General features: G+C 43.4%; 1 protein-coding gene across 4 annotated transcripts; it reads right to left on the reverse strand.

Moving 5' to 3' along the window:
• Nucleotides 1-384: 384 nt before the first annotated feature.
• Nucleotides 385-22,235, reverse strand: LRRC42 (leucine rich repeat containing 42). 4 transcript variants are annotated; one of them, XM_021096606.2, is made up of 8 exons: nucleotides 22,158-22,235; nucleotides 16,492-16,978; nucleotides 9,426-9,557; nucleotides 8,292-8,410; nucleotides 6,989-7,077; nucleotides 6,701-6,814; nucleotides 2,564-2,648; nucleotides 385-877 (listed from the first exon to the last, which is right to left on the reverse strand). In XM_021096606.2, the coding sequence occupies exons 2-8, from the start codon at nucleotides 16,962-16,964 to the stop codon at nucleotides 603-605; spliced, it is 1,287 nt and encodes a 428-aa protein (XP_020952265.1). In that variant the 5' UTR covers nucleotides 16,965-16,978; nucleotides 22,158-22,235; the 3' UTR covers nucleotides 385-602. The 4 variants fall into 4 exon arrangements, 3 of the variants coding, with proteins under 3 accessions (XP_020952265.1, XP_084821140.1, XP_020952266.1); XM_084965014.1 differs by having other exon boundaries at nucleotides 16,492-17,817; nucleotides 21,785-22,235; XM_021096607.2 differs by lacking the exon at nucleotides 22,158-22,235 and adding an exon at nucleotides 21,993-22,066.
• Nucleotides 22,236-22,549: the final 314 nt, after the last annotated feature.

The raw sequence follows: 22,549 nt of genomic DNA on the forward strand, positions 1-22,549 counted from the left end.
AACAGACTTGATAGCTGAGATGTTTCTGAACAATAACTACTATTTAAGAAGGCAATGTAATAGAGTAGGCTTTAGAGCTGGACAGAAAGGACTATACATTCTGTTCTTATGAGCTTTGGACCTTAACTCACTCAACCTGGGGTTAAGTTTTCTTAACTTCATCTAAACCGGGGCTAACACCCACCTTCCACTGTTGTTGTGAGGTCAGGGCACGGCACCCAGGAGGCAATCAGTGATGGTAGCCATGTATATATCCTACTGGCTAGGCTGAAATGAAGTAGTAACAGATGACACTAAGCTGCCTTGGTGGTTCACGTGGCCTTCCACCCCAAACCAGGGTTACTTCCTGTGGGTCTAATCTATATTTCACAAGGAGAACCTAAAGACAGCAAAAACGTTTATTTGAAAAAATTACTATGTATTGAAAATATACATTAGAAATTATTACATACTTCCAGAGCATTCCCTCCCCCACCACAAAAGTAGAAATATCCACTCGCTATGCTAACGCCATAGGTCAACTCAAACGAAAAGGAAAACGTCATCAGCCCCTCGCCTCAGACACTTGAGTGGGAGGGGGAAGGTCAACTTCCCTCTGCCAATCAGTAGGAATTTAGCAAGTCCCAGTCCTCCACAGCAAGACACACATATTTCTGCTTCGAAGGCTGCGAGGAGCTGTTTTGTTCCTTCTCAGTCTCCTCGAAAGCTCTCTTCTTGCTCTTCTTTGACTCCTGGCTTGAGACAGCTTCACATTTCAACAATGGCCCACAGCAGTCTGGGGCTTTCTCCTTATAGAACTGGAGCTTCTCGGAAGAGTTCACGTGGGTGTCTGCCAGGGGACACTTCACTGGGGCTTCTGCTGGAGCCCGCTTCCCATCTGTAAGAGTGACAGAAGGGAAGGGCAATGAGCTCGCCATGCCTACGTCCAGAAAGGTGACCCAAGCAAAGTGACAGAGGCCCAAACAGGGGTGCAGTTTGGTTTAATTTTATTCCCCTTTGGGCACCCTGTAAAGTCAGTTACAGCCTAGGCCCCAGCACAGGTTGAAGGCGTGTAATCACAGGACAGTATCACAATCTGGATTCAACTCTCAGATCTGCTACTTCCTGGACAGTGACCCTGGGCAAGGAACTTATCTGAGATTCAGTTTTTTCATCTTTATAGGGATACAAAGCCTATTTCATAAGGGTGATGTGCAGATAAACGAAATAACATAAAGAGCTTATTAGCACAGTGCTTGGCATATAGTAAAAGCTCAAAAAACGTTACGTTATTATGACTCAAAATCTGGACTTGACTCTGTCTTCTAAGAACCAAATCTGTGGCACACCTCTAGCAAATAATACCACCTTACCCTGTATTTTCTGGTATGCCCTGAGTTTTACTTGTATTTTTCTACCTTTATTTTTTCCTTCACTTTGATTTCATCTGTTAACTCCCCTTGGAAAAAAATTCCAAATATGGTAAAATACACATAAACACCAATTTAGCATGTGCGTGTACAGTTCTGTGGCATTAAGTATGTTCCACTGTCATGCAAACATCACCACTATCCACCTCCATATCCTTTGCAGCTCGGAAAAACTGAAATGTTGTTCCTTTTTTCTTTTTTAAGGCTGCACCTGCAGCATACAGAAGTTCCCCAAGCCAGGGGTCAAACTGGAGTTGCAGCTGAGGCCTATGTCACAGCCAAGAAACACCAGATCCTTAACCCACTGAGTGAAGCCAGAGATCGAACCTATATCCTTACAGAGACAACTTTGGGTCCTTAACCCACTAAGCTGCAACAGGAACTCCTGAAACTACTCTGTCTCTATGAACTGGACTTCTCTAGGAACTTCATAAGAAGACTCATAAAAGGAGTTCCCACTGTGGTGCAGTGAGTTAAGAATTCGACTGAAGTGGCTAGGGTCACTGTGGATGTGTGGGCTCAATCCCTGGCCCGGTGCAGTGGCTTAAAGGATCTGGTGTTGCTGGCAGCTGCAGGCTGGATTTAACCCCTTGCCTGGAAACTTCTACATGCCACTAAAAAAAAGAAAAGAGAAAAAGAAGACTCATACAACATTTGTCTTTTTTTTGACTGGCTGCTTATGCTTAGCAAAATGTCTCTAAATTTCACCCATGTTACAGTATGTGTTTAAATTTCCTTCCTCCTTAAGGCTGAGTAGTATCCAGAGTATGGAAATACTACATTTTATTTACCCATTCATCTATCAATGGACACTTGAGTTCCTCCTACCTTTTGGAACATTTTAATTCCTTTTTAATATTCTATATTCTATCTACTTTTGTACCACTGCAAATCTTTTCTGAAACAAGATGAGATATAAATAAACACTTAGGCACATACATACATACATTTAATAAGTTACTTTCCTGAGGCTGGTGCTCAAAGCTAAGTGTGAATTTACACTGTATGCTATGTTGACAGAATACAAGTGTTAGTGATCTAATTAAGTCAATACTATCATAATTAATTTTCCCAGTGAGTGAAGATAAGCTAAGTGCTTTAAGTGTGCAAATAACATAAGGACAAAACACTTCAAAGGAAAGGGAGTTTCTCACAGAAGTGCTGAGCTGCTGTTCGAGGCTCCGAGGTTTCTCGTGGCTTCACGGCTTCCGAAGTCACACGATCCCACTGCAGAACAATCTAAAATGTATTTGGAAAGATTTGAGTCCAAACAAAAGCTCAAGCTTTTAATCAAGGCTCCCTTGTTTCCTACCCCTCCCTCTCCATAAACACAACCTCCCTGCGGTAATCTTAACTTCAGATGATGGTGATGAGAACAAGAACCAAGTCAAGACTGGATTTCCTGTTTTAATGCAGGAGTTGGTCAGAATACAAACATACTGGATATTAAGAATCTCCATAACTCAGAAAAAAAATCTATAAAGCTGACTCCCTGTCTACTTTCATCTCTATTTCCTCTAGAAATAAACTGCATTATCCTTAGACTAAATACTAAAATTTAAAACCTTGGACATAATACTTTTCACACATTCCCAGACTCACTTTCATGCCTTAAACTATACCCACTATAACTCAAACCCTTCCATGTGTGTAAAATGCCCATTCCCACATTCTCACTACATTTCATAATCAGTTTCCATTTTTTCAAACTGCTACAATTTTTTTTCCTTTTTTTTTTTGCTGCACCTGCAGTAAATAAAGGTACCCAGGCCAGGGATCAAACCTGAGCCACAGCTGTAAACCAGAGCCACAGCAGTGACAACGCTGGATCCTTAACTTGCTCAGCCACAAGGGAACACTTACAAACATATCTTTATTATAAGCTACCACAAATTCTTTTGGGAATTTGGCTGAGTATAAACAACACATAAATAAACAATTATTTCACATGTACCACGAGTAACAAGAACTTTAAATTTCACATTCCTCATTATGGTATGCAATGAAATGATCACAAAGAAAGACAAAAAAACATACTCAGGACCCAGAGGCAGCACAACACACAGTTTAAGAATATCGTCCCAGAGTTAGTTCTGCCACCTACTACCTTGGGCACCCTTGGCAAGTGATTTAATTTCTGAGTCTCACTTTCTTCATCTATAAAGTAGGGATTAGTAATAGGACATATCCCATCAGGCTGTCATGAGGATTAACAGACAACACACATGAAGGGGTTAACAGTGTCTGGTATACAGGAAGCACTCAGTAAATATTAGTTGTCTTCCCCTCTTTGATACCTCCCTCCCTGACGATGGGAAATGGGGCGGATCTAAAAGAATGCCAAGATGGAGCTCCCGTCGTGGCTCAGTGGTTAATGAATCCGACTAGGAACCATGAGGTTGCAGGTTCGATCCCTGGCCTTGCTCAGTGGGTTAAGGATCTGGCGTTGCCGTGAGCTGTAGTGTAGGTCTCAGACACGGCTCAGATTCCAAGTTGCTGCGGCTCTGGTGTAGGCCAGCGGCTACAGCTCCAATTAGACCCCTAGCCTGGGAGCCTTCATATGCCATGGCAGTGGCCCAAGAAATGGCAAAAAGACAAAGAAAATAAAAATAAAAAAACAATAAATAAAAGAATGCTAAGATGAACTGCCTGGTGGCTCAGGGACATGAGGAAAACTGCTTCCTCTAACAGACGTAAGAGTGTCCCTTAGGAAGAGCGGGTTGGTATGGGGAAGAAGACAATGAGTTTGTTTCTGGACAAGCTGAATTTGAGGTGCCTGGCAGAGTTTTATGGAGGGTATTCAGGAACAGGTCCAAGGTGTGAGAAAGGGTGAAGCCATCCCCTTGGGGACAGTAAGGGCTCTGAGAACAGCTGAGATCACCAGGAGAGTAGGGGAGATAGAGGCGGAAGAGAGGAATCAGCAAGAGCTAAAGGGAGAAAGTTAGGGGAGAGTCAGCAGGAACGCTAGAGAGAAAAAGCATAAGGCGTGCATTTTCATTTATTTATTTGTTTGTTTTTAAGGGCTGAATCCGAGGCATATGGAGGTTCCCAGGCTAGGGGGTCAAATCGGAGTTGTAGCCGTCGGCCTATGCCACAGCCACAGCAACGCGGGATCTGAACCGAGTCTGCGACCTACACCACAGCTCATGGCAACACTGGCTCCTTAACCCACTAAGGGAGGCCAGAGCCGAACCCACAACCTCATGGTTCCTAGTCAGATGCGTTTCTGCTCTGTCACTCAGGAACTCCCAAGGCATGCATGCTTCCATCAAAGCTGCAGAAAAGCCAAGGGAGGTGAAGAATGAGATCACGTGCCAGCTTCAAGACAACACCTGCAGCAGAGCATGGGGGCCAGAACTAGCTTACAAGGGATTAAGAACTGAGGAGGTAGAGAGCAGGTGGGGAGATAAGAATAGAAAACAACTCACAACTGCAAGGGGGAATGAAGAGCATGTGAGAATAAGAGTTACCTGTGTTTATACACAGAAAGAAAACAGACGACAGAGGGTGAGACTGAAGATGCAGTGGCAGAGTAGTGGAGGGAAATAATTGTTAGTAAATTATCACAGAAGTTGGAGATCTTAGGGAACAAAACTGAAAGGGAAAAAAAATCACTAAAGGGCTTATCACTGGAATAAAGTGGCAAAACATAAGGAGGGAAGGGGGACATGGCTGTAGAACTGGAGAAATTCTGAGACAGACAGAGGGAAGTAAAGGGACTCCTTTTAGATGGCCTCATTTTGCTGTGTCACTGCTGAGAATGGGCAGGAGGAGGAGTCAGCTTAATTTCAAGAAGAGATCAACAAGAGATAGATAGAGCACTGCTGCCAAGTCCCAGGGCCCAGCTGAGACTGCATGGGGTGAAACTGCATTGAGCCCAACTTACTCTCCAACCAGGCTGTTAGGAACTTCATTCTTACCAAGCTCTGCAAGAGAGTCTGGTTTCTACATTTTACAGATGAATAAAGAGAGACTCCAAGTTGCCTTAAGTTGCATACCTGCTGGGTTGTCGAGTCAGGACATCAAACCCAGGTCTTCTGACTGCACAGTCTATGTTCTTTCCACCATGTCATTTGCTACCATAACCAAACTACAGCAAGCCTTTGTATGACTATCCCACACCTGCCCCCAGTCTACTGGACGTATCTAGGATTAATCCAGTACTACCAACTTTGTCTGGCAAGGAACTGTTGCAATGACTTCTGCATGCATTTTTCGGGACAAACTTCAAAGTGCTTCTGAAACACTGACTCACCAGTACCCCTTCTTGCTTACCGACAGGAAGGTGATGCTATAATCAGGTAGCTGAACAGGTCCACCATCGGGAATTAGAGCCTGGAGCCAAGGAGGGATCCAGAACAAAAGAGCTGGCTGGGTCCTCTAGGTCTCCACCAATAAACCCTGGTTTAAAGTGTCTGAAGGAGAAAAGGCACCAGCCACAGGCAAGCTGGCATCTACAGGGCTCTACTACTTGGTTGCCTTCTGACTCCTACTTAAGTCTGTGCTTTACCAACTTGAGGAACACCATTAAGAAGCCGAGAGAGTCAAAGGAAATTTCAGCCAAGACGCTGAAAACGGCAGGGCTCAGTCTGCTTAAACCTGCATGGTCTGACCAGAAGTACAGCCTCGATGTGTGCCACCAGTGTTTCCGCCAGAATGCGAAGGATGTCAGCGTCATTAAGGTGGACTAAGTGAACTTCCTTGAATGGGTCATCCAGGACATCCACCTTATCGCAGAAACGACCCTAGCTATTTGCACATAAAATAAAAATTTTCAAGCTTCAAAAACAGGAAGAAAAAAAAAAAAAGAAAAGAAGACGTGAGGGCTCAGGATAAAAAAAAGATGTTTCCTTACTAAGGCTCAGAAAGTTAAGAAATGTGCCCCTCAAAAGGGAAAGAGACCGGAATTCTCGTCAGTGTGACTTATTCTCTTCCCAGTACACAGACACTGGTAAGAGAATCTGTCCTTCTGAAGTTGGGGCACACTGCGTTGTTTGCACAGCGAGCAAGAATTCTTTCTTTTCTGAGTCATTTTAAGAAGCCATTTTCTTCCAGGTCCAATGAGGATGAAGCACAATCTAGTGACCAGAGCATGAGATTTAAGCACCAGCATCTAACACCTTTCCTTAAGTAACCAGGTCAGTTACAGGCCATCAGTGTCTCTGATTTGACTGAAGATGACAATTCAGCCAAGGAATACCAAGGATGAACATTTGTTCAAGTGTTCAATGAAACACTTAGAATTAAAATGAAAAGCCACATTAACTATAGGAGAGAAACACCTGCATTACCTGGTCAGCCCAGCCTTCGGTCTTGCAGTTACTGTGATCAAATTCCTTCAAAGGCACTTTGGAGTGAATGAGGCCAATGTGGGTCTGAAGCTTATGTTTGACAGCTTTGATGTCCTTGGGAGGGAAAAACAGAAAACCAATGCACGCACATCTGGTCAACTCTCAACTTGCTTTCAGTAGAAAAGAAACACCATCATAAATACCAGCCTTTCCAAATGCCAATGAGCAGAGGCAAAACATCAAATTGTGTGGGTTTGGAAAAGTAAGAGAAGGGAGCAGAAGTCTTACCTTGAGTCCTGTCCCAGAGATATCTAAGCAGTTTAGTTTTCTAAAAGAAAAGAGGTATCCGATTCCTGCATCTGTGATCTCAGGGTTACCTAGATATCAAAAACATAGGCAGTATTCTGTTACCATACCAACACTGCTAAAATGCCAATAATAAGCTCAGGATACAAGGCCAAACAATGATAAAATTTAAAATATTGAGTGAGTAAAACTTTTCAGAGTCAATTAAATATAAGGATCTTCTCTTTCCTATAGTAACATGAAAGAGGCACATGAGATGATCTTTTATAGCTCTAACTTTCCAGGAGTTGGGGTTAGCAGAAAAATAAACAAACCACCAAGTTACTGCAGAGGGTTTAATTTGGAACCATATGAAAACAGCATATGTAGATATGTATTAAAGGGTATATTAAACTTTGTTCTTAGTCTTTTCACCCTCAAAGTGAAAGACTGTTTCAAAAATATTTTCAAGGGTAAGATATAGAGACTATTTTTGTCTTAATAACTTGCTTTTTCTTTTTTTTTTTTTCAGAATTCTTTCTTACATATTACCTCCTCATATCAGGAAGTACTGCATTTGCATTGAGTCCTCAAGACCACAGCACATTGTAGATGCTCAAAAATTATTTGCTGAATGACTGCACCTCCCCGGAAGGAAGGGAGAGCATTCATTAGCATCTTCACTTTACAGAAGCCAAAGCTAAAGCTCATAAAGGTTAAATAACTTGCCCAAGGGCACACAGGAGCAGAATGAGGAGCGTCTTCTGACCTCAAACCCCTGCTCCTTCCACTCTTCTGACACCAAACCGTCCTGCCATATATATTCAACGGATGCTCAGTTAAATCGTAAATGATCTTATCATCTTTCCATCCAGTGGCGTCAATATCTGGTTTATCCTGAGTAAGTTATCAACATTGGGAATTCATCCAGATTTTCATCAAGTAATTGATTTAAAAAAAAAAAAAAAAAACCTAGTTGAGAGACTCTATGGATCAGCAACTTGAAGAAAGTAAAGATGAGCCAAAAGTCCATGACCAATGTTGTGAATCCGCTGAGAGGCTGCCCTCCCTGGACAGAGTGAGTGGCATAGATGAATCTGTAGGGCTTTTACTACCCTAGAGAGGTGGCACCATGCCAGGAAAGGTATTTGGCCAGGAGCCAAGAGCGTCTGGCGTTAGTCTCGCTCTGCCACTAACTTGTCATCTCTCCTCAATTTTATCATCTCTCAAATGAAGGGGAAGAACTAGATGATTTCTCAGTCCATTCTTTCAACATTACTCATCTATAATTTCTAATACAACTTACAAGATAAGTCTAATAATGTTAGATTTTCAAGGCCTCTTTTCATCACTCGAACTGGTGCTGTCATCTTCCTCACCCCGGCATCAGATAAACAGTTATCCTTCAGGTGGAGCTGAGTTACACTAGGGAAACAAAGTCCATAAATAAATTACTTAAAGAGCATTTGAGAACATCTAAGTATGAGAACATGCTTTCATACGTTTCATTTAAAAATATAAAATATCCTCTATCCCCTGCTATTTCACACCTAACAGAGGGTGGGTGTGTTTCACACATTTAAATGTATTTCACACATTTAATAGAGTTAAAGATCTTTTGGTGCTACTTCAGTTACTTAGGGTTAACTCAGAGGTCAAAGTGTCGTGCAGCACTAGCCTGAGACAGCAGAGAGCACTAAAGGTATATGACGGGATGCAGTAAACACGGATCCATTAAGGAGATAAACATACCTCATCTAACACAAAAGCTGCATTCCTGACAAATGCTGTGAAAACCAAAAACACTTTGAGCCTTTGCTAACCTCACATAATGCTTTTGTACAAGGCAGAACATAGGTGTCACTATCCTAGGCAAGTCCCAGGAAATGGTTAGACTCAGGTGCTGTTACCCTTCTGGGTGTTAATCAAAGTGAAGGAATCCAGCTGGCCTTCTCTCTGCTGGTCAGACTGAGATCAGTCGGACCATTTATGAATGGTATGAACTGGGTGATTTCTTTAAATTACAGTTCTTGAAAAGGATTTACTTGCACTTTTAATGGTTCACTTTAAAAATAATTTACAGGTCACTGACAGCTAAAATAGAAAAATAATAATGGTTGCAAAGAATTGTGTAACTTCTCATCTCATGTGAGAATAAACCAGGACTGGACAAATAAAAGGCAAAATCATTTTTCAACCCAGGTAGCATCAAGAACTCTACGTGGAAATAAAGTTTATTTAAATAAACGAGCCTACTTTCCTAAGAGTGACCCAATCTACACTGCTTATACCAAGTAAATGGACAATGAAAATATTTTAGAAAAAAATTAATGAACACGCACAAGACTGGGAAGTAAGCAACATTCTTCAACATGATCCCATTGGCTCATCCTTTTTAAAAATACTAATAATTCATCTACAAGAGGTGGCAGGTCAATACCTAGACAGGGCCTCATTGGTGAGATGTTCTAGAAGTTCATGCTCATCTCCAAGCTTGCAACAGGAAAGATCCAGGCAGGTCAGCTCCCGGAAAGATTTAATCTCCTCGAGTTTTTCTGAAATCACCAGATATCTGTGGGGTGCGGAGGGCAATCAACAGCTTTTCTTTTCCTTCTTATAAAACATCTCAATTTGTGGTTTGTGATACATCGACATTCCCAATGTCATAAGCAGACTTCACTGATGACTACGTAGGCCCAGGTTTACATTTTTTAATCGGTAAATGCCTTGAAAATCTTTTTACATGATGATGGAAATAAAAAACATATCAGCAAAGGCAAGACATGAGACAAAACATCTGCTTTGTCCTAAGTCAGAGAGACCTTGGTATTAGTGTTGGGACTTCATCAGAGAATCTCCAAACTTGAGGATACTCAAAATTTTAATTCTCACTCTTTTAAGGTTGCTTTTTATCCAATGCTCAATATCTAGTGCTTTGAAAACTCAAACAGGCCAAGAATTCTGGGTTCTAACCTGCACATCCCCAAGAACATACCAAGATATATTTGGCAGATCAGATTTTATCTTTTCAACGCAAGTCTGAGTAGCTGCCCACTCCCTGGTGCCACTGTTATTCTGCTCATTTTACTCTAGCAGTATGTGCAGCATGACTACCGCAAGGACTCACTCTAAACTAGATGGTTATTAAGACAAACCTGTGAGGACGAACACTTTAATTATACTGTGGGCACCTTGCCAAATTGCTATCAGCAAGTATCAGGGAGGCCTCTGGAGAGGAAAAGAAGATCAAAAAGACATTGCATGGCCCAGCCTGTGGCCTCCACCCTGCTTTAGAGCTGTCCATCTATTTCATATGATGTCAGTGAGGAAAAATGGAAATGGTTAGCAGTGACAGGAAACAGGAGAGGATCCTCAAAGAACATGGAAACTCTTATGGCAAAAGCATGCCTCTGTCATCTACTTTCCTCAGGGACGTTGAAAAGTTTCCATAGCAAGATGGTATGCAAGGATCCCTTAAAAGCGTTCACATTGCTCTTCTGTCACCAGGATTATAACTGCCAAAAATGGCACTGAATAATCTAAGGGCAAGAGGGGAGTTAGATTTCTTTCCTTCCTACTTCCAATCAGAATTAGATGTACTGAGCACTGGCCTGATGGCTGGGTAAAGAAGGCCTGGGGTACTGATACCCCCTCTAAGCTGCCTGGTGATTGAGCTCAGCTGGGTACACAAACGAGCCTTATTTACTGAGACATATTTTAATTGCGCTGTAAATAAAGCTGCTGTTTTCCACTTTCCAATCACAGAATTAAGGTGGGTTAATGGGGATTTGGGGGATTACTGGCCATCAGAGAAAGGAAAGCACACATCTACTAATCAATTAACCAAAAGAGTTTTAATAACTCTGAAACAAGGGCTATCTGCAAAGGACATAATGATATATAACATGATTAACAAACATGACAAAAATCAAGGCTGAGAAACCAACATGCAAAGCCAAAGACACTACTAGCTGCTTATCTAGGACATAATCAAAGCTCTAGAGTCTAGCTCAAAATTAGTCTTCCGAATTGCCCCGAAAAAGTTCAGAACAGGAGTTCCCTTCATAGCTCAGTGGCTAACAAACCCGACTAGGATCCATGAGGATGTGGGTTCGATCCCTGGCTCAGTGGGTTAAGGATCTGGCATTGCTGTGAGCTGTGGTGTGGGTCGCAGACAAGGCTCAGATCCTGCGTTGCTGTGGCTGTGGTGTAGGCCGGCAGCTACAGCTCGGATTCGACCCCTAGCCTGGGAAACTCCATATGCCGTGGGTATGGCCCTAAAATAGCAAAAAAAAAAAAAAAAAAAAAAATCAGAACAATGAAGTGGAAAAGCAACAAAAGAGCACAGATATTTTAGTGTCAGACCTGAGTTTGGATTCTAGCAATGCTAATTATTTCTATGACTGTAAAACAGTTACTTAACCTCTGTAAGCCTCAATGCCTCCAGCGAGAAAATAGGGCTGACGATCACTTCCTTTCAGGATTAAGAAAATTAGAAACAATGTCCTAAAGTACATGGCATCTCATAGGCCCTCATTAAATGGTAGCTTATAATTACTTCAGTTACACAGGGAGATGTTATAAGGAAAACATAGCAAAAAGACAAAAAAAAAAAAAAAAAAAAAAAAAAAAAAAAAAAAAAAAAAAAAAAAAAAAAAAAAAAGGAAAACATACTTGCCTCTCTGTGACCACCAATGGGATTAAAAATCATTGGGGTTTCAACACAGGGAAAAGACAGTTTTACGGGGTTGGAACCCAGCTATAAAGATGCTGGCTCCTCCTTCTGGCAGGCAGCTTTGTGACTTAGCCCCAAAGAGCAAGTGCTGCACCTACCCAATTATCTTATTTTTCAATTATTTTCTTAAGCTCTTTCCCCAGATCCTTGTCTTCCATGCTCGTAAAACCTCTGCTGCTGCAGCTTCAGCTGGGAATTGTGAATGCAAACCCCAATCTCCTGCCCTCTTCCTATTTTTCTTTGGGGACTCAAAAGGAGAAGGGAAGTTTTTGATGACAATTGAAAATGTTACTCATACGTGAATAAGACAGCAAAGTTTGGAACTGCTGCAATAAAATATGAGCCAAAAGACTGTTAAAAAATATTCCTTGTATTTTTCCTTTTTTTTTTTTGTCTTTTTGCTATTTCTTGGGCTGCTCCCGCGGCTTATGGAGGTTCCCAGGCTAGGGGTCGAATCGGAGCTGTAGCCACCGGCCTATGCCAGAGCCGACCAACGCGGGATCCGAGCCGAGTCTGCAACCTACACCACAGCTCACGGCAACGCCGGATGGTTAACCCACTGAGCAAGGGCAGGGACCGAACCCGCAACCTCATAGCTCCTAGTCGGATTCGTTAACCACTGCGCCATGACAGGAACTCCTATTTTTCTGATTACAAAAGTAATACATCAGAGTTCCCATTGTAGCTCGGCAGTAATGAACCCAACTAGTACCCATGAGGATGTGGGTTCGATCCCTGGCCTTGCTCAGTGGGTTAAGGATCCGGTGTTGCCATGAGCTATGGTATAGGTCGCAGAAGCCGCTCAGATCCTGCATTGCTGTGTGGCTATGGCAGAGGCTGGCAGCTACAGCTCTGATTCTAACCCGAGCCCAGGAACTTCCATATGCTGCAGGTGTGGCCCTAAAAAGCAAAAAAAAAAAAAAAAAGTAATACACATTCCCTGGAGAAAAAATTATAAAATTTTCTATTTCTTCAAACAAAATCAGGATTATACATATAATTTTAATTATTTTTTATTATAAAATGAACATTTTACCACATTGTTTTAAATGATCTTTGGATTTTATCTTTTTTTTTTTTTTTTTTGTCTTTTGTCTTTTGTTGTTGTTGTTGTTGTTGTTGTTGCTATTTCTTGGGCCGCTCCCACGGCATATGAAGGTTCCCAGGCTGGGGTCCAATCGGAGCTGTAGCCACCGGCCTATGCCAGAGCCACAGCAACTCGGGATCCGAGCCGCGTCTGCAACCTACACCACAGCTCACGGCAACGCCGGATGGTTAACCCACTGAGCAAGGGCAGGGACCGAACCCGCAACCTCATGGTTCCTAGTCGGATTCGTTAACCACTGCGCCACGACGGGAACTCCTGGATTTTATCTTAATGGTTATATAATACTTCCTTATATGAATGTACCATAATTTACTTAATTAATTTCCTACTGTTGTATATCCAGGTTTCAGGTTTTCACTATTACAAATAGTAAGAAATTACCTGGTGGCTCAGTGGGTTGAGGATCTGGCAATGATCGCTGCTGTGGCTCAAGTTGCTGCTGTGGTGCAGGTTTGATCCCCTGGGCTGGGAACTTCCACGTGCCACAGGAGTAGCCAAAAAAACAACAACAACAACAACAAAAAACCCAAAACCCAAAAAAAATCAGTATTATAATGAATACCCTTATAGAAAAAATATTTGTTCCCATATCTGATTATTACACTAGAAATTAGAACAGACTCTTAATAAATGGAATTAATGGGTCAAAAGAACGATATGGGTATTTTTAAGGCTCTTTCTACATACTGCCAAACAACTTTCCAGAAACACTACATTTATTATATGTTCACCAAATGTGAATGAAAGTGCTTCCTATCCAATCTCAGCATGGGAACAGTACGCAGACATCAGAAATGGATAAAAAGCATCTTTACTATCATGGGCAATACTTTGAGCGATAGGACTATGAACTTTTTTAATATTACAGTTTTATGTGTTTCCCAAACAGCCATATATGCCTTTATAAAATAATTTTAAAATGGCATACATCATAAATCTATTTTTCATTGTTCTAATTTTCCTTTAATGAACACAAATAACTTGGAATAAAAAATGAAAGAGGGCCAGGGATCAAACCCACATTCCCATGGATACTAGTCAACTTCTTAACCTGCTGAACCCCAATAGGAACTCCCTGAAATGTATTTGAAATGTATGAGCTACAATGAAATGTTGCTTGAAATTTTCGTTTAGGTAAAGTAATTCTTTTCCTTTCCATTGGCATCAACCCCAGGCCCAACAGTGAGACACCCCAGCATACAGACAGAGCTTTCATAAGTTGCCAGCTCAGTTCATGAGTCTACAATTCTGTTCTTGTCTGCATGTGTTTATGTCTTGTCAAAGTACAATATTTGGCCCAGGGTGAAAAATTAATTATATGTCCTCATTAAATAAAGATTGCTTCTTCTTAATTTTTTAAAGCACATGAGCTTATGTTTTCTGATATGACTGTCTCTTATTTTTATTTTGACCATGCTCACAGCATGCAGAAGTTCCTGGGCCAGGATGGAACCCAAGCCACAGCAGTGACACCACCAGATCCTTAACTGCTAGGCCACTATGGAACTCCTCTCTTATCATATGCCTTTTATTTAGCCTTATTTTAATGGTCATATTGGTTCTATATCTTTTTTTGTGTGTGTGTGTCTTTTTTAGGGCTGCACTCACAGCATATGGAGGTTCCCAGACTAGGGGTCTGGTTGGAGATGTAGCTGCTGGCCTACGCCACAGCCACAGCAACATGGGATCTGAGCCGTGTCTGTGACCTACACCACAGCTCACGGCAATGCCGGATCCTTAACCCACTGAGTGAGGCCAGGGATCGAACCTGCAACCTCATGGTTCCTAGTCGGATTCATTAACCACTGAGCCACAATGGGAACTCGTGGTTCTATATCTTAATAGTAAGCTGCCTTTCACATTTTCTATTGACAAAAAAGTTCACATGGTCTACCATACAGCTATTTTTAAAATCTTCAAATATTGATGGTAAATGATTTTCAAAATACTTGAAGAAAGCAAAGTGCACAACAGTGTGAGCAGGGTGCTGCCATTTCTATAACAAAGAGGAGAGCTATACATGCATGTATATGGACAGAATATCTCTGGAATTATATGAAAGAAACTGATAACAGTAGTTGCCTCTGGGGAAGGGAAATAGGAAAGAGATGAGAGGGAGACTTATGTTTTACTTTATACCTTTTTGCATTTGTGTTCAAATTCTTCTCCATGTATTTTTTTTAAGTTTTCTTTAATTAATAGATGTCTTGAAAGTTATTTTACATGACGATGGTATAAAAATTTTAAATAAATCATTAAAAGTATATGAGCAAAGGCAAGTCAAAGAGAAGGCACCTGGTCTGTTAGAAAATAGACCTTGGAGCTCCCGTCATGGCTCAGAAGAAACAAATCTGACTAGCATCCATGAGGATGCAGTGGGTTAAGGATCCGGCATTGCCGTTGAGCTGTGGTGTAGGTTGAAAGACATGGCTCAGATCTGGCGTTGCTGTGGCTGTGGTATAGGCCAGCAGCTGTAGCTCTAATTCAAACCCTAGCCTGGGAACCTCCATATGCCACCAGTATGGCCCTAAAAGGACAAAAAAAAAAAAAAAAGAAAAAAAGAAAACAGACAGACCTTGGTGTTGGTGTTGGGACCTTATTAGAAAACTTCAAACTTGGAGTTCCCGTCATGGTGCAACAGAAACGAATCTGACTAGGAACCATGAGGTTGTGGGTTTGATCCCTGGCCTTGCTCAGTGGATTTGGATTAAGGATTTGGCATTGCCATGAGCTGTAGTGTAGGTCACAGATGAGGCTCGGATCTGGCATTACTGCAGCTCTGGCGTAGGCTGGCAGCTGTAGCTCCAATTCGACCTCTCACCCGGGAAACTCCATATGCCCTGAGTGAGGCCCTAAAAAGAAAAAAAAAAAAAAAAAAAGAAAGAAAGAAAGAAAGAAAAGAAAAGAAAATTCCAAACTTCAAGACACTTGTGCTCGCTTCGGTAGCACATATACAAACTTCAAGATACTGACCTTTTTAACCACTTATTCTTCTGAAGGTGGTTTTTATCTAATGCTCAATATCTAGTGGTCTGAAAACTAGAACCGAGATGAGAACTCTGGTTACTAATCTTCACATCCTGAGAACATACCAGATCTTATCTTGTCTTTTCTGTTTTTTCTTACTAGAAAAGTTGGTAGGAGAGTATTTTCTTTTCTTTTTTTTTTCTTTTGTCTTTTTGCCATTTCTTGGGCCGCTCCCGTGGCATATGGAGGTTCCCAGGCTAGGGGTCGAATCCGAGCTGTAGCTGCCAACCTACACCACAGCCACAGCAACGCGGGACCCGAGCCGCGTCTGCAACCTACACCACAGCTCACGGCAACGCCGGATCCTTAACCCACTGAGCAAGGCCAGGGATCGAACCCGCAACCTCATGGTTCCTTGTCGGATTCGTTAACCACTACGCCACAACGGGAACTCCAGAAGAGTATTTTCTACCTTAATGGAGCTTTGGCAATTAATCCTTGTAAATGGATTTTCAAAATAAAGCTGTGCGGTTGGGGGTGGGAGGAAACACAGTGATTTTTTTACTCAAAATGGCCTACCACTTTGTGTTAGAAATGCTAAACTCAAGTCCTGTTTGATGCGGGAAGCCCCCAAGCTCACTAAGCCCCAGAGCTTGACAGACGTCACACACCCAATATCACAATCAGAACACCTACCTGTTTCGCAAACACAAGGAGCAAAGCACCAGACTGCCATAGGCCTCAGTGAATTTCTGTAAAGCCCTCAGCCCCGCACCTGGCTCTGTGAACTTCTGTCTGGCTTCAGCAGCAGAAAACAGCTTTTCAGCAATCTGCTCAGGAAAGCCAATAAGGGAATCAATGTGATCAACATTGTCAGAGATGAAGCCCAGGACGAGGCTGAAGAGGGATTTGGCAGAGTACCGAAGATTTCCCTCCCGGGTGTAAGTGAAGATGAAATGATCGGTCTTCTCTTTCTGTGCAGTATCGTCTTCCCGGTTCATGCAAAGCTCCACAGAAAAGCCTTTGGGAAACAGTCTGAAAGGCCTTGGCTTCTGCAGGCTACTCCTGACACCATCCAAGGCCAGATTGACCATGTGCAGTTGCCCATTTTCTCGCACATAGATGGGCCCTGGGTCCAGGTGGTTTTCTGAGTTGAGGTAGTAAGACATCGCCTTGGTTGCGACTAGAAAAGCAAGGCACAAGGGAAGCAATCCCAATTACAACGCCATTTGTGACCTGTAACTTAATCTTGCTGTGTCCAGAGCTTTATGAGCCTACCAGGCAGGCCCTGTGGCTGCTTTGGGAACGCGAAGCTTACGAGTTGCCTGTGAACTCTGGCACGGGAGGTTACCTCGACCTGGAATGCCCTTCCCTACCCTTCCCCTTTTCCTGTCTATCTGGTGAACTCCTACTCATCTTTCAAAAGCCGACTCAAATCTCATTTCTAAAATTCACTCTGAGGACATTATCAGCGAAGTGGTCAAAGAGTCACCTATAAGGAAAGTTATGGCAGCACAGCTGATGTTAGTGAAACAACTGAAAACAATCTAAATGTCCACCACAGGGTATTATTACATAAATGATGTTACACTCACACCATGGAATGTTACGCAGCCACTAAAATGATAAAATCTTTGTTTTGCAAGTTACAAATAGTACGTGTGGAATTTACTATTTCTGTTTTTAAAACATGTTTATCCACAGAACAAAGACTAGAAACTAGTAAATCCCTTGCCATCCTGGCACCTTCCACACATTTTCTTTTACTGCACTTGGCTCACAGTTCTGCTACTTATTTATTTCTGGGCATGTCCTGCTGAATTGAGCTCCCTAAGAGGAGGGACTATGTTTAATTCATCCACCCTCACTTAGTGCTCTGGCAGGTAACAGTTCCTGAGCAGATACCTAGGGATTCAAAGTATACTCCTTTGACAAACTTTACACAGACCACAGGCAACACAGTTTTTGGGATCTACAAAAAAAGACCTCCGTCACAAGAGCTAACCAAAAGCTGTTCTAGCCCTTGGAAGATGCTCCAAGGGCTAGAACAGCTTTCGGTTAGCTTGTGTGCCTTGCCTTCTTCAGTCAGCTGGCACTTCTGAAGTAAGGCAAAATATCAAAAACAGCAGGGTATGCAATCATGTGGGTGACAGTTTGCGTCCAAGCACTAACTGGAATACTTGCTTTCCTAAGGCACTGTCAGATTTCAAAATACTCCTACAACTGCTGTGCTAAATAAAATGAAAAGTATATGATTACCACTGCTACAATTTTAAGGTAAAATTAAATATAATATAGGTCAAAAAGGACTCTGAGAGTGAGCCAACCCAGCTGCTGCTTCTGCATCAATGCCGGGCTAGGATATAGCTCTGAAGCCACTTCTGTCAATCAATCAAGTCAGTGATCAAAAATGCTGAGTCTCTGGGGATCAGTGATCCTGTTTGTGGGCATCAGGATGATCCATGTTTCTCCTGAGGATAATTATGTGTGTAAAAAGCACATCAGAAAAGAGGACCCTGCCTGGCCCGAGAGCCTCACCCTCTCCTGCTCATCCTCTCATTGTCCTACGCTCTGGCCAAGCCCCATTACCCATAGAAGATGGCTGTGCTCCCTTTGGCTAGAACATCCTTCTCTGCTTCCCCGATGTAGCTAATTCCTACTCACCATTAATACTCGGCTCAACCACCACCCCCTCCCAGGAAAACTTCCTAAGCCCTGCAACTAGTGCACATGCCCGTCTGGTTTTCCCAGAGCCCCAGCGTCTCCTTCTACGTAGCACTTTGCACTGTGTACCGTCTGTTCAATTGCTAATGTTCCCAGAGCTGTGAGCTCTTTGAAGGCAAAGCACTTAATTGCTTCATCTCTCTTTCCCAGGCTTATCATAGTGTCTAGTTTGAGTAAGCCCTCAACAGATATTTGCTGAAGAAATGAGAAGAAGGGTGAGAGCTCAAAAGGACAAACTTAGCACTCTGAGCTCCAGAGTCTGCTGATACTGTTGCTAGGAGGCAGCTCCTCTTCCAGGCAACAGCTGCAGGCTCCTCCCCCACTTGCCCGACCCTGCTGCAGGTGGTGGAAGCAAAGGGGATGATGGGAGTATATTGCTACTGGTACTACCAGGGAGGAGGAAAAAAAAAATCTAAAAACCAGAAAGAAAAAAATTCCTGTCACAGTGCCAGCCCTCATAACCCATACACTTGCCAGTATTCAGTGCCTACTGCTAAGGAGACCCTTCTCTGACTCTAAGTTTTTCTTCCAGTAAGGGTAAGCATCTTGCTCCTTCAATCTCACAGACTTTAATCTTGATGAGGAGATAAAGTAGATTCCCTCTTGTCTTTATTTCTGGATTTGGACATTCAATGTCCTATTCTACCTGTAGATCAGAAAGTAGACAGCAGGCATGGCCCCAAACAAGAATGACTGATTTTAAAAGCAGAAAGGCAAATTTGATGGAAGATAACATATTATAAGGAATCAACACACTATAAACACCCTGGCAATGAAATACATATACCTAGTCCTCACCGCCAACAGAGGCTTCCACAAACTCTGGAGTAAAATGAACAAATGGTGAATGGATGACCACTTCTGGTGAAAACCAGAAAAGTCTGATTCCATCCAGCAGAGGGCACAAGCAGCTTGGGACGAGTGAGGAAGCTAGGCCAGGCTGCCTCAAAATCCTGGCAGCTTTTTGCTTCCATGGATCATTTTCAAAAAAGGCACAATTCTGGCTGTTTTACCTTTAAATTACTCATCAAACGCAATTTCTCTTTCTAAATGATGAAAAAATCCAATATTTCCTGAAGAGTAAACCCACATCATCTGTCTAGAAGCCCCAAGGCTTCTGTTCTTCAACTATGGTACTTGAGGAACTGACCATGGTTCAGGAAATCCTGGTGACCTTTGATTTCTACTACTAAATTTGCTCATTCTCCCAATAAGGAGCTTCCTGAGAGTTTGTGAAGTACTATAAAATGATCTAAGAACTAGCCTTTCAAGATTAAGAACCATAAAGGCAAGGAAATTCCACATAGTTTCTCTAACTTGGCTTTGCTTGGGCCTGGCTGTTTGCCATACAGAGTGGTCTGTTATAAAGGAGCCCCTCAGGAGACAGGGTCTGTTCTGTATCATGGCAAAAATCCTATACAAACTAGAAAATTAAAGTAGTATCTGCAAGGATAACCATGTCCAGGAGAGATCTACATTGGCTATATTTGATATTACACCAACAGAGGAACAGGGCATTCTGATAGCCTCCCAGGCTGTCTCCAGAGAGGTGGTTTTGTAACTCATATAATCTCATAGAAAACTACTTTACAATAGTGCATGTTCTAGTATTTGGTCACCACAAATGAGTTAAAGTTACCATGAAGCACAGCATTTTCAGCAAATGAATAAAATTCATTACTCACTAAATTAAAAACTCAGTTTGCTACAGCCTCTCTGAACAAGAGGAAAGATAAAATAATTGATAACTAAACGAGACAGCTTTTTAGATTCTGAAGTCAGTTTACCAAGCAAGAATCGTGACTATCCAGTCAAGTGGATGGAAGGAGGGAATCAGGGAAGGAGACAACAAGATTAAAACTGTGAGCTGAGTCTAGTTATCTGATTTGAAAAGAAAGAGAAGGAAACACCTCACTTTAGTAGGTAAAGTAACAATCCCCTAGGAATAATAAACCACACTAAGATTATGATGATATGGACAGTGGGAGTGATAATTACCATTTATCAAGCACCTACCAGTTGCCAAGGACTGTGCTAGATACTATACTAAATGACTTCATGTAATCCTCAACAATCCTATGAGGTCAAGATCATCACCTAACAGATTAAGAATCTCAGAGGCATAAAGCAACTGCTTAAGGAACAAAACTAGTAAGCGGCAGAGCCAGAATTCAAACTCAAGGCTGTGTCACTCCAAAGCTCAAGCTCTTTCCACTGTATGATGCTGTCTCTCAAGAATAAAAATATGACATCAGCCTTAAGGATAAAAAAAAATGTTAAAAATTAATCTCACCCACCTGTTTGATCCCTCTGGTATTCACTGACTCAAGCTGGGGGGGGGGGGGCGCAGGGAGGAGATAAAAAAACCAGTGGACATCTGAGGAAAGAGTTGGTGGGAACAGAGCCAGGACAGAGCTACACTGAGGCCTCCCTTCTTCCCTCTGCCAGGGCAGAAATTACCCACATTCACACACCAGGAAAAAAAAAATCTGTCAACCAATGGCCTTCAACCCAAGGCTGCAGACACCCTTCGTTTATTTGAAAACGAAGTATTCTTGAGAAAATCTCCAACGTAAAACCTGAACAGAAAGTAGTTCCAAACCACCAATAACTAACAATTTTTTTTTTAAAAAATAACTAACAATCTTATACTGTTCTGGGTCACCGCCATTATTCAGTTTTCAACGCATTATTTCTTTTTTCCTGTAACTTGCACTTCCCTACCTGCCTTCTCACCCATACGTAGCTCCTACTTCCCTCTTGGAACAGGCCGATCTCTCCTACGTTCTGACCCTGGACAGTTTTTTCCACTTGCCAACTCCAGAGTACCACACACAAAATCCAATCTCCACACCAAGGATCCTAACCCTCTCCCTTCCTCCACTCCCAGCTACCCTGCCCCCACCTCTCCAACCTCCCGCCCTACCCATCCTTCCAGGACCCTTCTGAAATGTGGCTCCCCCATCCCTCCGACCCAATCCCACCGTCACCCGGCTCCTTCCTTCCTAGACCATTCCACCCCCACCCACTCTCATCCCTATGCACTCCTGCTCTGTCCTTCACCATGTATTCGCCCCTTCCTCCCACTTCGCTGAGATTCCCTCTCCCAGGACCCCAATCTCTCCATCTTTTCCTTGTCTTCTGCCCTCAACCTTCAAGATCTCCTTTCTTCACGCCTCACTAAAGCCCAACTTCACAATCCGCGGCCCCAACTTTTCCTCCCTACCCCCAAGACCCCACCCCTTCTCCCATTCCAGTCCTAGACCCTTCCCTCTTGGCACCCCTCAATCCGATTCCCTCTTCCCCTCCTTCGCCAGCACTGCAATCCTCCACCTCGGTCGAAATTCCCACGCATGCCCCTCCTCAAATTCACCCAAGCTAATCCTTCTCCCTTCTCCCACCCAGGCCTGAACCCCAATCTTCACACGCCCTCATACACTCCCCCAGCACCCCAATTCTACCCTTAAACCCACCTCTGACACCCCTATATCCTCATCTCCACATCTTTCACCAACCACACCCCAGCTTCGTCCCTTTCGATCTCCCCCTCCCCCATCCCACCCCTCCCTCAAACCCCGCACCCGCCCCATTCTCAGCCCTGGGCTACGTGAGAGGCCCAGCCCGCGGTCGCCACCTACCTGTACCCCCGCCTGGGGCAGCCCGGCAGCTCCTCGGTGGCAGGTCCCTCCTCCCGCGGCGCGGCAGAGGGGGGAAGCGGCTCCGCGCCCCCGGCACAAAGCTGAGGAGGGTGGGACAGAGAGTGGGCGGGAGGAGGGAGGGGGCTGGGGGCGACCTGGCGCCTTGGGACCGCGGGGCCGGCGGGGGCGGAGGGAAGACTGGGCAGGGGAGGCGCGCTTGCGCGCGAGACCCGGCATGAGGGGCGGAGCCGGGCCTGGAGGCGGGACCGGGCCCCGGGCTGGCGACCTGAGGGCCTAGGGCTCGAGCCGGGAGAGGTGGGGACTGCGCGTGCGTGTTCGCACGAAGGCGGGTCTCTTGGGTCTCGCAGGCCCCTGGGATCAAGCTGAGCTGG

Source organism: Sus scrofa, chromosome 6 (assembly GCF_054392235.1).
Source record: "Sus scrofa isolate SSC_HxYL_T2T_F1_AM1 chromosome 6, Sscrofa_HxYL_maternal_Yorkshire_Landrace_v2.0, whole genome shotgun sequence".
Lineage (NCBI taxonomy): Eukaryota > Metazoa > Chordata > Mammalia > Artiodactyla > Suidae > Sus > Sus scrofa.

Excerpts from the sequence above, each read along its gene's own strand:
- LRRC42 (XM_021096606.2), bottom strand. The coding sequence starts at position 16,964 with ATGTCTTACTACCTCAACTCAGAAAACCACCTGGACCCAGGGCCCATC. Across the intron at positions 9,558-16,491 it reads TCCTTGTGTTTGCGAAACAG|ATATCTGGTGATTTCAGAAA; the intron begins GTAGGTGTTCTG and ends CGCACCCCACAG. Across the intron at positions 878-2,563 it reads AACAGCAGCTCAGCACTTCT|ATGGGAAGCGGGCTCCAGCA; the intron begins GTGAGAAACTCC and ends TCACTCTTACAG.